General features: G+C 55.0%; 1 protein-coding gene across 2 annotated transcripts in view; it reads right to left on the bottom strand.

The window, feature by feature from the left end:
- Nucleotides 1–14,235, bottom strand: part of GNA12 (G protein subunit alpha 12) — a 66,912-nt gene that overhangs the window by 19,154 nt on the left and 33,523 nt on the right. Inside the window, exon 2 of one of the 2 annotated variants that reach the window (XM_039878944.1) lies at nt 13,379–13,594. The exons of the other annotated variant lie outside the window; for it this stretch is intronic. Coding sequence (XP_039734878.1) covers nt 13,379–13,594 — 216 coding nt within the window. The remainder of the gene's footprint in view (nt 1–13,378; nt 13,595–14,235) is intronic. 2 annotated transcript variants of the gene reach the window in all.

Here is a 14,235-nt window from a genome sequence, read left to right as displayed (position 1 = left end):
ATCCTTTCTCGCGTCGGACTAAGTCTACCCGTCACAAAAAGCAGGAAAAAAGCTCTTTCCAATGCGCCCTTGTAAAAAAACGGGGGGAAACAATTCCCTTTATAACGTATCAAAACTTTCTGGCACCTGACTGGAAACGTGTTAGGATGTCTGTGACTTATAACTTTGAGTTAGAGAAATAGCAAAAATTCAACAAATTTTCAGGAAACGTCGTATGACAGAGATGGAGCCCGAGAGAGGTCGGGAGAACGAACGGTCACGCACACGAGCGTCCGGCAGGCAGACGAGTTCTCACAGCACCGCACAGCTCCCCTCAGCTTGAAATGACCCCGAAACGACAACGACGACGACAAACTGGAGACGTTCTGTGCTTGCGAACGTGACCGGGGAGGTGGTCAGCAGAACTTCAGTCAGCCGCTGAGGGCCCGGCCCAGTCTGAGGGACGCCCCTGGCCGGCAGCACGACCGGGTCCCTCTGCAGAAGGGCTGCTTTAGGGACTCCCCGTGCCACGCCGGGTCGGCCCGCGCCCCAGGCAGCTGCGGGGGCCGCGTCTGCGTACAAACTCTGGACCCTCCCGAGGCCGCTGCACGCGTCCCCTCCGGTTTGCGGTCACTGCGATGCGCGCCTGACGCTTCTGGGACTTGCGGACCGGATCACGGCCGAGAGCCCGCACGGCGGCCATGTGTGCGCCCACCCGCGTCCTCCGTGCCGTCCCAACCCCGGCTTTCCGGCTGGCGTCTGCTACTGTCGCGCCGCGGCCGGCCTCCGCCTCAGTCCGCCCCGCGCTCTCGGCGCCCGGACGGCAGGCTCCACTGGTTTCTGACATACGAGCGAATTATTCTCTCTACCGTGGTTGAGGGATCCACAGCCACACTTCTATTTGACTCAATGCTAAAGAAGTTCTCGACTCAAATGTTTTGCTAAAATCATTACTTTAGAAAATTCAAAAATTCTATAAGACCTCAACTCTCATACTCTTATTTGGGGGAAAGAAACCAACACCGTTTCTAGACCAGCGCCCCTCGGCCATTTTAAGCGAAGCCAAGGTCTGTCTTCTGAGCTGGGGCTGCGACGGACTGTGCCTCAGTTTCCTGTTTCTCTGGACACTGGAGGGAGCCGAGCCAGGGGCCGGTGGTGCCGGCCACGGCTGGGAGCGGGGCTGGGAGCGGGGCTGGGAGCGGGCGCCGGCGCAGTGCCCACACACCCTCTCCGGTTCTCAGGGCAGGTGCCCAGGGCCCCTGAGGCAGCAGAGGCCGATCCCAGCTCTGGCCCCGTCCCCGTCCGGTGGATGAAGGGCCTCGGGGGCGTGAGGCCGCCTTTCTCCGTAACACGCCGTTGCGGGGCTCGGTGCACGGAGGCGGGCCCGCTGCGCTTCCTACAGTGAGACCAGTGACCTGCCACGGAGAGAACGGACACCTGTCCTCAGAGGACGCCAGGCGCCACCTCAGGACCTCGGTCCCCAAGAACCCCAACCAGCTTTCCAAGATGTTAACTCCTGACACTTATAATCACTTTTATTAAAATTTAAGGGGGAACATAACATCAATTTTGCCAGGATGATGGCAAGAGTCAGTACGAGATTTTGTTGAATGGGAGAGTGGGCAGGGAACGGTGAGTCTTCGCTAAACTCGACAACTCACTTCTGAATTCTGTGACTCAAATATTTACTTAAAGGTGAAGATCGTCTGCAGTAACGGAACGGGAGTTCTGTATCCAGCTTTTTTTCACGACGATACACTCTGCAAGCTCTGTTGCACATTAGCACTCACATTGCCTAAAACTTACCATCCTGACCATTTTTAAGTGTACAGTTTAGCAGCGCTCAGTGTAGTCAAACGGCTGTGAAGCGGATCGCCAGAGTTTTTCCACCTCGAGAGTCTGAAACTCTGTATCTGTTAGACAACAACTCCCCTCATAAACACTACTCTCCTTCCCGCCTCTATGGATCTACCTCACCTGCCTCTACGGTGGGATCATAAAGCATTTGTCTTTTGGTGACTGGCTTATTTCATAAATGTCCTCCAGGCCCATCCGTGCTGGAGCACGCGTCAAATGCCTTCCTCGTTGAGGCCGGTCATGCTCCATCGCCCGGGCGGCCCGCACTATGCTACCCGCTCATTGGCCGCACCGCCAGGGACGAGAACTGGCTGGAGGAAGGTATCCTGTAAGAGAAGCGAAAGGACCGAGTATTCGAAAGACGAGAATCACGAAAGAGAACAGAAGGGGAGAGACGGAAGGAGAGGAGGCCGACGATGACGGCAGAGCCTGGACTAGACCCCGCGAAGCGCGGCCAAGGAGGAGAAGGGGGCGGGGGGTCACGGGCCCCTCAGAGGCACCCGTGACTGCACGCACCGACCTCCTCGGCCAGACCCCCAAGGAAGTCACCTCTGGCTTGAAGCACGAGCTGTCTGAGACATCCCACTGTGCTGCCTGGGAAGGACCAACTCAGAAACGAGCTCTGAGGATGTTAAAAGGCCCAGAATGACACGAAACGCCGGCTGCCAGGGACCACAGCCCACCTGAGGCCCTCTGACTCAAACAGCGCTTCGGGGCTGAGATCCGAGCCTCAGCAGAACAGGTCCCAGCAGCGCCGCTGGGGCCCGAGCTGCGTGTCCGACACGGGGCACCGCACCCCGCCCTCGGCCTGGTCCTCCCGGACCCCACGACCCCATGGGAATACGAACCATGCGCTCCCACCACAGTTGAAAACGAGCAAAAGATTTTAAAATTAAGTATTTGCAATGATAAACATTATAATACAAAAACAGACACTTAACAACCGAGGTAATTCGGTGGACACATCCACTCTAGGTTTTCATTCTGCACTTACACACGCATCTGCATGTGTGTGCGCATGCTTTCTCTTCCTCGGCAGAAGCAGGATTCTCCCGTGTCTGTGTTCGCTCTGCTTCTGAACCTGTTCCCACGCCACGCCCGGGGACTTCTCTGCGTGCCAACACAGAGCTCCTGTCCAGCCCCTGTGACACGGCCTGCCTCGTGGCCGGGGTGCTCATGTCCTCGACCCACACCCGCTGGAAGGCGTTGAGGTTATCTCCTCTTTGTTTTTGCTTTTATATGCAATACACGACATTCTGCACAAATCATTTTTGCAAATTCATCTAACTATTTTCTCTTTCAAATTCTTATTATTGTAAATCACAGCATAATAAAAGAGACATGTGCAGACTATAAACGTGCAACTGGACTTGATAAAGCAGCCACCACCGAGGCTGCGGCGTGGACCACGCCAGCACCCCACAAGTGCCTTCGTAAAACGCTCAGACTTCGCGAAGTGCCATCACCCTGACAGTGGTGACGCTTCCTGACCCTTCCTTGTTTCTGTCACACGCACGTACGCGTTCCTCAGCGGCGTGGCTGAATTTGAAAGCAACCCCGCGGCGGGCAGCCTCGCGTGAGGACGGCGCACTGTCTGCGTGCTTCCGCGCCTGCCGGCTTCGGTCCCGCGTGGCGGCGTTGTCGAGGAGACTGTCCTTTGCTCCTTTCCATCTCAACATCGGCGATAAAAAGCCTATTTACCCGTTTTTCTCTCCAGGCACACCTGGGTGGTCTCCGAGCACTCACCTGTGAGCCTGTGTGCGCCCAGGAGCGGAGCTTCTGCCACAAGGCCGTGGCTCCGGCTGGGTGAGCCACCGGGCACGGCCAACAGCGCCGGGGCGGGGCGGCCCCTGGTCCTCCCAGTCCTGGGCAACTCCGGCAACTGCCAAATACTTTAATTTTTGCAAATCTGGCGAGCATGTAATAAAATAGTTTCCTCCAATCAGTAATGGCTGTTCGAGCCTTTAATCCATTTTTCTATTGAACTGCCTCCTTGCGAATCTGCGGAAGTTCCGTAAATATTCGGATGCTTTTCCTTCCTGAGTTACAGATGGCAAATGTGTCCCCCCGTCCCCACCGGCGGTGTCTCTGGATGAACAGACGTTCCTAACTTAATGGTGGTCAAATTATTAAGCTTTTCCTTTTGCAGCTGCGCGTTCAAGGACTTAAATTCTTCCCTACGCCGGGACTGTGGCGTTTCTTTCCGCATCGCCTCCTAAATGATACCGTTTCGCTTCTCGTATTTAAGTCTCTGGTCCATGTGAAGTTGGGCGTGTTCACACAGGGGTCCAATTTCATCGCTCCCTATGTGGTTCCGCCCATTTACGTATCTAATTCTGTACCGATATCGCCACGGAATTGGCTATCGAGGTTTTTAAAAAATAAATCTTAATACTGATTTATCAGAGAAGGGATTACAAGCTTTCTGTAAAGGTCCAGCTGGTAGATATTTTAGGCTTTGCGACCCACATACAGTCTTTACTGCATACTCTTTTTTCTAAGCCTTAACAAAGTAAAAAGCATTCTTTGCCGGGGGTCCAAACAAAACCCAGCCACATGAAAGTTAGCCTGCAGCCAGCGGTTCGCTGACCTCTGAGAAGAACAAGTCCCTCCCACTTCATTCTTCTGCGAAAGTAGCTCGACTTCATTAATCCTCGGAGGAACGCAAATCAAAACCACACTGAGAAAAGTAAAACAAAGCCGGGGACTCACACTTTCTGATTCAAAACTTACTACAAAGCTACAGAAATCAAAAGGATGTGTCATTGGCATAAGCCAGATACACAGACTAACTGAACAGAACTGAGACTAGAAATAAACTCAAACGTGCACAAGAACCGAGACCACTCAACGGGGAAAGAAAAGATGGCCAAAGATGGGGCCGGAGCCGCTGAAGTCCCCACGCAGAAGGATGACGCTGGACCCCAACTTCGCTCCACACCCCAAAATTAACTCAAAGTAGATCAACAACCAAATATGAGAGAACCATCCGAACGTAAGAGGACACAGGGGCGACTCCTCCTGACCTTGCATTCGGCAGTGAATTCTTAGATCTGACGCCAGCGGCGCGACCAACAAAAGGCAAAGTGATAAATTAGTCCTCGTTTCCCTTCAGTTTCAAACTCGCCAGCTGGCATCACCTCCCTCTTGCTTGAACCGTCGCCCGAGCGACTGCCCAGGCAGGGTTTGCTGATGGCCGGCTCTTCCTGAGAACGTGTCCACACCACCTGCGGCTTTGCAGAATCCCAGACACGTGCTCTCTCACAGACAAAGTCACTCTGTCTGGCTTCTGGAGCGTCTGGGAAGAAAACAAACCGTCGGTCCTTGAAAGTTCGTCTCTACCTTTTTCTGACTTTGCTGTCTGCTTTTCTGCGGTTTCACTATGATATGTCTAGTGATAGGTTCTTTTTTATTAATCTGGATTGGAATTAATTGAGATTCCTGGCTCTGTGACTTGATGTGTCTCATCGGCCACTAGCTCTTCGAATATTGTCTCTACCCATCTCTATCTTTCTCCTGCTTAAATGCACCGAGGTCTTCTCTCTCCATCTGCTCTATCTCTCAGCCTCTTCCACATTTTCTCCGTTTTTGTCTCTGTTCTACATTTTTAATACTTTCTTCCAAAACTTCCAGTTCATTAATACTCTCTTTTTTTTTTTGCGTTCAAACAACTGCCTCAAGTATTCGCTGAGTTTTAAATTTTGGACTTTGGGGTTTTTTGATTCTAGTTTGTTCTTTTAAAATATATTGTATCACTTTTAAATAGTTTCCCATTTTCCCTGAAAATACTTTCTTTTATTTCTTGAAACACAATAAGTATAGTGTTTAAAAATCTGTGTCTGATAGTCCGATAGCTGAAGACGGTGGGTCTGTTTCTGCCGTCTGCTGTTCTGATTCTAGGCTCTGTGCCTTGTTTCCTTGTGACTTCGGCAATCTCTGTGACACCGCGTCATTTGTGGGGAATCCCCGAGGCTCAGGGTCAAAGTGTCTTTTCCAGAGGATTTCTATTTGCTTCTACCGGACACTTGGGCACACGACCTGTTTGGTGTCACTTAGAATAAACTTGCAGCACTGGGTTCTTGGACTGCTCTTGTGAACCTGGTGACAAGTCCCCAGGGGAGCTGGCCCACAGGTGTGTCCTCCCGGGCCTTCCCCTCACGGGCCCGGGCGTGGCCGGGCATCTCTCTCTCTCTACTCTGCCCCTGCTGTGGGTTCATTTCTGGCTCTTCCTCGCACTCTGAGGTCCCATCTCGTTGCAGAGGGACTTTCTATCAGATTCCTCAGTTCCAGCGATCTTAAATTCCTCCCTCCTTTTGAGACCCTGAAGAGTCTGTCAAAAACGGGAGCTCAGGGTTGTGGTCTGGATCTGCGACTGTCTTGGAAACGCAGCGACTCAGGCTCTGCTCACCCCCCGAAGCTGGCTCTCCCTCGGCTTCGGCCTGGGGAGTCTTTAGGACCTTGTCAGCGTTTAGGTGCTTTCGTAAATATTTTTAACATTTTATCTAGCATTTAAAATTGTTTTCAGCATGAGTCTCTGGATAATTACACTGTAACTAGAAGCTGGAAATCCTACAATTATTGCTTTAGGATCAATTCCTTGGAAAATGAATCACTGCCAGAGGATCTGACATAAACTGAGAGACGGAGTCACTTTACACTCCTGCCATGTGTGACAGCGCCTGCTCCCCCCACCCCGTCAGCCAAGGCGTCGGTCTTTGTACCATCACCATCTAACCCCATCTAACCGGCAAAAGCTGCCTCCCAGTGGCTTTAATTTGCATTTCCATGATGTGCTGCAAGGTGGGTGACCTTATTCCTTCTTCCACTCAGCTCCCTACTGGGACGAGTTCTCCGTCCTCCACGCCAAAGTGCTCTCTCATGCAGGCTGCGACGGTGTAACACCCTCTCTTAACATTAAAAACACCTTGGTTACATGTTGCGTGTCCCCCCCAGTCTGTCACTCACCTTCTTAATGTTCTTTCTGCTGACTTTTGCCAGACAAAAGCTAAAAACGTTTACTCAGTCAAATCCATTCTTCTTTCCCTTTAGTGGTTCTGGCCCTTGTTATCATGTAAAATATCCCATTATTAATTCTACTATAAAATATATCACTTTTCCACCTTAGGCCATCATGTCACTGACTTACAAACCCTCCAGCCGCAAAGCTTTATGGCAGGAGGGTCTATGTTAAAATGCATATTCACTATTTTTCTAGAGGAGTAGATGTTCAGGGGTCTGTAAGTATGTAGTAACTATTCATGACTAATGAACCTAAGAGGAAAGGCCAAGGTCACGAGCAGGAACACACGAGTTTCTCACCAGTACAGGATCCAAGAAAAGCAAATGCCTCAGCTTCCTGCTTCTGTGTCTGCGGGCAAGAAGGAGCCACCTCAGAGGAAAACCAGGGGTGCCAACCCCTCCAGAGCTGGGGTCGGGACCCAGACGAGCCTTCGCCGACTAAGTTCCTTGCCTTCTAGTCTTGGCTAGGCCGGCCATTCAGTAACTGTCACTTTGGGAAAACTGTCTCAGCATCGAACAGGGGGATTTGGCTGGAGGACCTCTCCAGTGTCTCCTGCTTTACCAGTGGGCTTCCCGACGGCTGAGGATCCCCTGTGGTCACGCTAGGAAAGTCAGTGCAGTCTGAAAGGCTGAAAGCTCACTCGTACACAGCACCGAACCCCGACCACGAGGGGGAGCTCCGATCCTCTACCCTCTGAAAGACTCGATTTTCTCCAGAAATTACCGACTTCTGACATTTCTGACCTATCCTATAAGATAAAAATGATGTGTTCTTTGTATACATGTATGTGCATACGTACATGTCCATGTAGGTATATCTAGCTACATACATGGTTAGATGAAACAGGGTGATACCCCCATTCCATGGACTACGACGCAGAAATAAAAGGACACCGTCGGTACACGCGCCAGCCTGGTGGGTCTCAAAGGCATTACGATGACCGACAAACGTCGACCTCAAAAGGTCACACGCTAAGCGATTCCATTTAGACAGTATTGCCAAATGATAAGGCTTTAGAGATGGAGAACAAATTAGTGGCTGCCAGGGACGCGGGACAGTGGAAGAAGGGGAGGGGACAGCGAAGGGGCAGCAGAGGGGACCTCTGTGGTGACAGAGCGGGTCTGAGTCCGGACAGCAGTGCTGGTCCCACCGGTCATCCCATGTGATAACGTGACAGCCACATGCATTATACCAACACCAATCCCGTGGCTCCATACGGTACCGTAGTCACAGAGGATGTGACCACTGGGGAAAACTGGGTGAAGGATGCAAGGGACCTTTCTGTGCTATGTTTGCAACATTCTGTGCATCTACGATTACTTCAAAACAAAAAGTGTTTTAAAAAAGTATTAGAAAAAATGAGCACCTGGTGACAGACGAGCACGAATGGAGAGAAGCTTGTTCCCAACAGAAAAACAGAAGCACAGGATGTTGACAGCAACTCACAAGAGAATAAACGAAAATGGTAATCAACATAGGAAAAGAACCAATAGTCACGGAAATTTTACTGATCAGGCTGGAGTGGGCTGAGAGGATGAGGGTGCTGAGGGAATGGGGTTCCGAGGGAAAAGGGGCTGAGGAAATGGGAGGCTGAAGGAATGGGGGACCGAGGGAATGGGGGACCGAGGAAATGGGGGGCCGAGGGAACGGAGGTCCTCTCCGACACAGCAGCAGCTGTGTCGAGTACAAATGGGAACTACTTGCTGACTTCCGTTTCCACTGATTAAACCCCGATTAAATAGTGGTTGAAACTTGAGAGCTCAGCTGGTCCCTGAGCAGCACAGAATGGGGCTGAAGCTGTAACCAGGGTGCCCCTCAGCTGCTACGACCTTGCCCTCTGCTCACGACCTTTGCTCTTGGCGGTAATGGAAGTGACTGATCCTGCAGATGGCCAGGTGGTCTGAAACGAGTCCCCAGGAGAGAGCACCCCGAGAAGACACTAGACGCACGGGCATGGCTGAGGCCGTGGGCACAGAGATGTCCTATACGCTTCACACCCCGCTGGTGCTGGCACACAGGAACTGCTGGGGAGCCACTTGCAAAGCAAAAGGGACTCGCCACCAGTGTCCCGATTCTAAACCACGAGATAAAACACTGGGCCCCGAATCGGCCCCGGGGCTGATGCCAAGGGCACCCTGAGGCTGGAGGGGCGTGAGACCGGACATGAGACCAGACGCCTCCAAGTGTCTCTCCAGTTCTAAGACGCACAGACCTGCGCACTTCTCGTCAGCATCACGCTGACTCGAGCCACCATCATCTGTCACCCAGATCACCGCGAAAGCCTGTAATCCAGGATGCAGCTGCCAAAGCGACCTTATGAAAACATAAATCGAGCCATGTTACCCCTCTGCCAAAGCCCACATCTGCCCCGTGGCCTCTCACCGGCCCCGCAGAGCCCTCTGCTCTGGAAAGCTGTCGCCTCTGGCCCCGCTGCACCCTGGCTCAGTCTCACGGAGGCCTCCTTGCTGTGCTCTGGACCACGAAGCTCACTCTCGCCACAGGCCCTTTGCACATGCTACTCCGCGGGCCAGACGCTGCCCTCACGCGCCCGGACACCTACAAAGCCTGCTCTCACCCACTTCAGAGCTGGCTCAGATGCCACTCGGGGAAGCTGCATCACACAGGGCTAGAGCCACACACAGGGGCTCAAACGGTGTGGGCTGGGGGCGCCTCTGCCATGCTCTGCACGCTGCTGCCACACGTGGGTTTGTGCTGACCGCACACGTTCCAGATGCTGGTCACCCTGGGAAAGGACACAGGCTGGAGTGGACATGTCCAGTCATTTGAAGAGCAAGACTCCGAACCTTGTCCCATGGCTACACCTGACCAGAGAGCAGAAAACACAGCCTGGCTCTGTGGTGTACTCTTGACTCGGTCACCACGGGAGAAGGGGGACAAACGTGGGGAGACCCAGGAACCTGCTGAAGAAACCGTCTGCGGCCACCCTCCCCGCTGCCCAGGCTCCCGCTGTCCACGGTGTCTACCCGAGCCCCTGCCTGATTTTCCCTCAGACATGAACTCGCGTGCACACGCACACACGCGCACACTCCTGTCACTTTATTCACTGTCTGCCTCCTGCTGTCACAAAGCCAGCTCCGTGCAGGCACAGATTTGTTTTGTGTTTGTGTGCTGCTATTTCTCCAGGACTTCCAAGAGCGCCTGACACATGGCGGCCGCTCCATGAATATTTGCTGAATGAATAAATTCCATATAAAAGTTAAAGGCAGGAAGACGGGAGGCGTGGCCCCAGGTGCCTGCGCCTCTGCTGCTGGGGCGTCTCCGCTCCCGAGGGGGTGGGAACGCCTGACAGCCGGCTCCGCCCTCCCACCTAGCACCCGCCTCCCCGCCCCGTCATCCAGCGGAAGGTCCCAAAGGGATCCCGGCAGCCTCCCTGTAGGTGTGGCCATGTGACCATGTTCCAGCCGAAGGGACTCACCAGGACTGCTGGATGGTGCCTGCAGGAAGTCGCCCTAAAAGGAAGCGGGTGGACTCTCCTTCCACCCCTCCCCCCGTCTGGGACGCAGCCAGCACCAAGCCTGAGTAGAGGAGCCACACGACAGGCCACTGGCAAGGGTCTGCGCGGGGACCGCCATCACCCTGACCTGGCTATTCTGGAACTTCTTACACGAGGGAAAAGAAGTCACCGCTGTGCTGGGCTTTCCATCACATGCCAGCAAACCCCGCAGTGGCGGTGCGGACACCCAGGAACACTCGCCGACTGCCTCGGACAGCAGGGGACCCGCCGGTGGTTCTAAGGAGAGTCTTTGAAATGTCCCAAACTGCACAAGAAGCATCAGCGCCGAAGCACCGCCCTCCTCACAGCTTCTGGGGTTCTCCTGTCTTCCTCTGCCCTAAAACCTGGGGTGGCAGCATTTTTAAGTCGGATCTATAAAGTATCTCGAGAGCAGAGCAAAGGAGGCTTAGACCAAAGGCTTACAACTAACGCCAAGTGGCCCGGGGAAACCAGGCGGGCAGAGATGACAGACTAGTAACAGCCTTCCAGGACACCCTGGAACCCCTCACACCACTGACACGGCCCGGGGACATGAGCTGTCATTCGCCACTTTAGGCCTTATTCCCCATCAACCAGCTACCGTGCAACTGTTCCCGGCGTGGCCGGGAGTAACTGCCAGGCCCTTACAGAGCAGACGCCTTTCCCAGAAGGCCACGGCGCCAGGCACAGAAAACGCATAAAACTGAGCTTCGGTGTAAGTCACTTTGTTTCCTATGGCCTCAAAAAAAGTTACAAAGGTTGGTGTCTCTACAAACCACCTCCTTCCATTCCGCCCTCTTACTAAGAAAGCTCCCGGAAACTATTTTGAAACTCAATTAAAATCACACCAGCAAGAGCACAGGCAAACTTCCAAAGGAACGCTAAGGCGTGGTGTCGAGACTTTTGGAAAAGCGACTGGTCCTTTCTTTTCTAAGCAGACGTAACTGCCACACGGCACGAGCCACGTGCGTTCCAGGAACGCGATGGAGAGTCTGGGGCGCTGCTCTGTGCCGGCGCTTTACCGGCAGCGTCCCGAGCCTGAGGACTAAACCGCGCTTCCACAGCCGCTACAAGCCCACATCCGCCAGGGTGGGGGAGGGGACGAGATGACTGGAAACTGCTGGTGACACAGCTTGGGCCTGGAGCGATGCGATGAACCCGGATTCCGAAGCCACGGGCGTCCCAGCACGCGTGGCCTCCATGCCGGGAGCCGGCTGGTGACCACTTACAGCCGGCATGTGACTCACGGAGCCGCAGGAAGGTTTCCCTTCAAAGCTTCACTCTGCCCTGGTTGTCAGGGGGCAGCGCCCGCACACAGCCCTCCACCCCACCCCTGCTGGCGTCTCTGCTAATGCCGCAGACTCCCGAGTGCTCCGAGCGCGGCAGGAGGCGGCACCTCTAACAGCAGAGCCACTCGGACTTCCGGAAAGGAAGCGGCACTGTGCCACCGACACCCGCAGACCCCTCTGAACTGGGCCTCCACCCCCACCTCCCAAAGCCCAGAGAAATAAGGCCGTTTTCCAGAAAGCACCGTGCCCTGCCACCGAAAGCAAAATCAAAGGGGCGTACAAACGATTCACAAGTCAGTGAACGTTTTTAAACATCCCAGAAGTGTGAAGCAAGAGCATCGGAGGAAAAGAGGCCCCGGGCCCTGTGCGTGCAGCGCCCCCACTCGCTGGGGGCCCCCGACAGCAGAGCGAGCACGTGCTGGACCCAGAGCCGGGCAGCTGTGGCCGGGCGAGGGCTCTAACCGGGGGCGCGCTCCTAGGACAGCTGTCAACCCTCTGGGCAAGGGACGCTACCCCTCGCCAGGGCAGCCGCGCCGTTAAATGCAACGGCTCGACCGCCATTCCCAGAGAACATCCTGGAAGGCAAAGACGGGCCCCACCGATCCAGCCGGTTCTGCACCCGCTGACCCCCCGGCCCGCTCACATGGCACGTCTGGAGGGAAGCGTGACGATGATGGTGACAGAGGGATAACAGCAAGGAGCTGTGCCAAAGACCAGTAGGGGTGGATCATGAGACGTGAGGTCAAGCACCAAAACCGCTTCTGCAGGCTCAGGTCCTGACAGTCTCTTAACTGGACCCCCAACAGAACCACCGTCCGGCTGGTGCCCAGTCCACCTTGCACACGACCGCCAGTGATTTCTGGAAGGATTGCAAGCCGCAGCCATTACTTTGGTGCTTTGAACCCCAGTGGCCCCTCAGCGCACAGGTGATCTTCAGCTGGTGGCGTGGCCGCAGGAAGTGCTGTCGTCACCCTCAGCACAGCCTCGCGGGGGCACGGCATGGAGGGTCTGCCAGGCCTCACCGACCCTGCACAGCGCCCCTGGCCGCCAGGCCCGGCCCCACCTTGCTCACGCTGCTGTGCGCACGGCTGAGGTCTTGTCCCGTGGCCGCCGGGTCCCGGCCACCGGGGAAGCCACACTGGAGATGGCCGAGCGCAGACAAGCCGTCCAAGGCCCACTAGAGCTCCCACCCGCCCTCTGCCCCAGGACCGTCACGGCTGGGCCGAGCGGGACCCTTCACTGCCTAAGCCAGGCGTGTGGCCACTTCTGCCACCTGCCCATGGAAGCACGCTGCGGGGTGCGCGGCCTGTGTGAGCCTGCCCGGCTCCCCGGGGCAGCACCCCGAACTTCTTGTGTGTAGACTCACATTCTAAATGATCTGAACGACAAAAACGACCAGGCTTTTTGAAACGTCCAGACCTTAAGGTGAAAGGGTCTGAAGGGAACGCGCTGAAGGGCCCAGCCCGGCCTCCAGGGCGCTGACCTAAATCACCCCTGTCTGGCCAGGCTGGAAAGCTGCCTCAAGGAGGCATGAATTCCCCACCGTGAACAAGACCTAAAAACACCGAGCTCCCTGACCTACACTGATCTTCACTATTTTAAGAATTCCCCACGCTCCTGAACGAACACCCAGCCCGAGGGGGTTAACTTTGCTCCCTCTCCAACCATTTAGATAGTGTAATTTGCCACTGTTGTGTGTTTCTGTCGTGGATTTAAAACACGGCCCCGCGGCTCACTCACCAGCTGAAACTCGCTCCTCCGGCTGAAGGCTTCTCTGATGCCCGAGTCCCTCCACAGGGCGCTGAGGGCGGGGACGTACAGCTGGAAGGTGGCCGGCTCCACGGGCAGCCCCGGGCTGTTCTCGAAGGCCATGAGGAGCATCCCGTGCTTTTCGTTCTCGGAATACTGCCAGGGAATACCGAGCTTGTCCCGTGCATCGACGAGGACCTTGGAGCCCTGGGAAACGGAAGGGACAAAAAGGGTTTGATTGTGAGCCTGAGACGGACCCGCGACAGAGAACCTCGGTACGGCTGCTTGGCGTCCAGCGGGAAGCCACGGCCACCAAAGCCGCTGCCCGATTCGTTCCCTGGTTGTTCGGCCAGGCCTGGATGCCTGAGCTCCTAGGCACACGACCGGATCGAGACGCGTGCGCACCCACCACGCGACAGGCTGGCCCTCGGCTGTCGAGCACCTGGAAAGGTCTCGATAGGACACAATTAAACGAGGAAGAAGTGGCAAGAAACCAGCAGAACGAACGCTGGAAACGAACCCGTCGGTGAGACGATGTCCTAAACCACCAGGATGACGACCTGGCAGCTCCCTGATCCTGGGACGCAGCCACGTGTTTCGGTGAGAACGGGGTGGGGGAGACACAAACACAGGCGGTCAGCCGTCAGGGGACAGGAGACCGCAACGTGACACGAGACAGGTGGCCACCCACTGGCACGGGGCCGGGGGCCGTGGTCTAGATCTCGGGCACCACTGTCTGTGATGACAGACAAGTCTTCATCCTTTGGCTTATTTCCTTGCTGTTAAAAATAAAGTGAGCGTTTTCTGCCCTTTTCCTACCTCATAAACAAGCGTCAGGGGCTGGAGAA

Source organism: Pteropus medius, unplaced genomic scaffold (assembly GCF_902729225.1).
Source record: "Pteropus medius unplaced genomic scaffold, Ma_sr-lr_union100, whole genome shotgun sequence".
Lineage (NCBI taxonomy): Eukaryota > Metazoa > Chordata > Mammalia > Chiroptera > Pteropodidae > Pteropus > Pteropus medius.
Note: the sequence above shows the minus strand (reverse complement) of the source record. Positions and strands in the feature narration are given on the sequence as shown.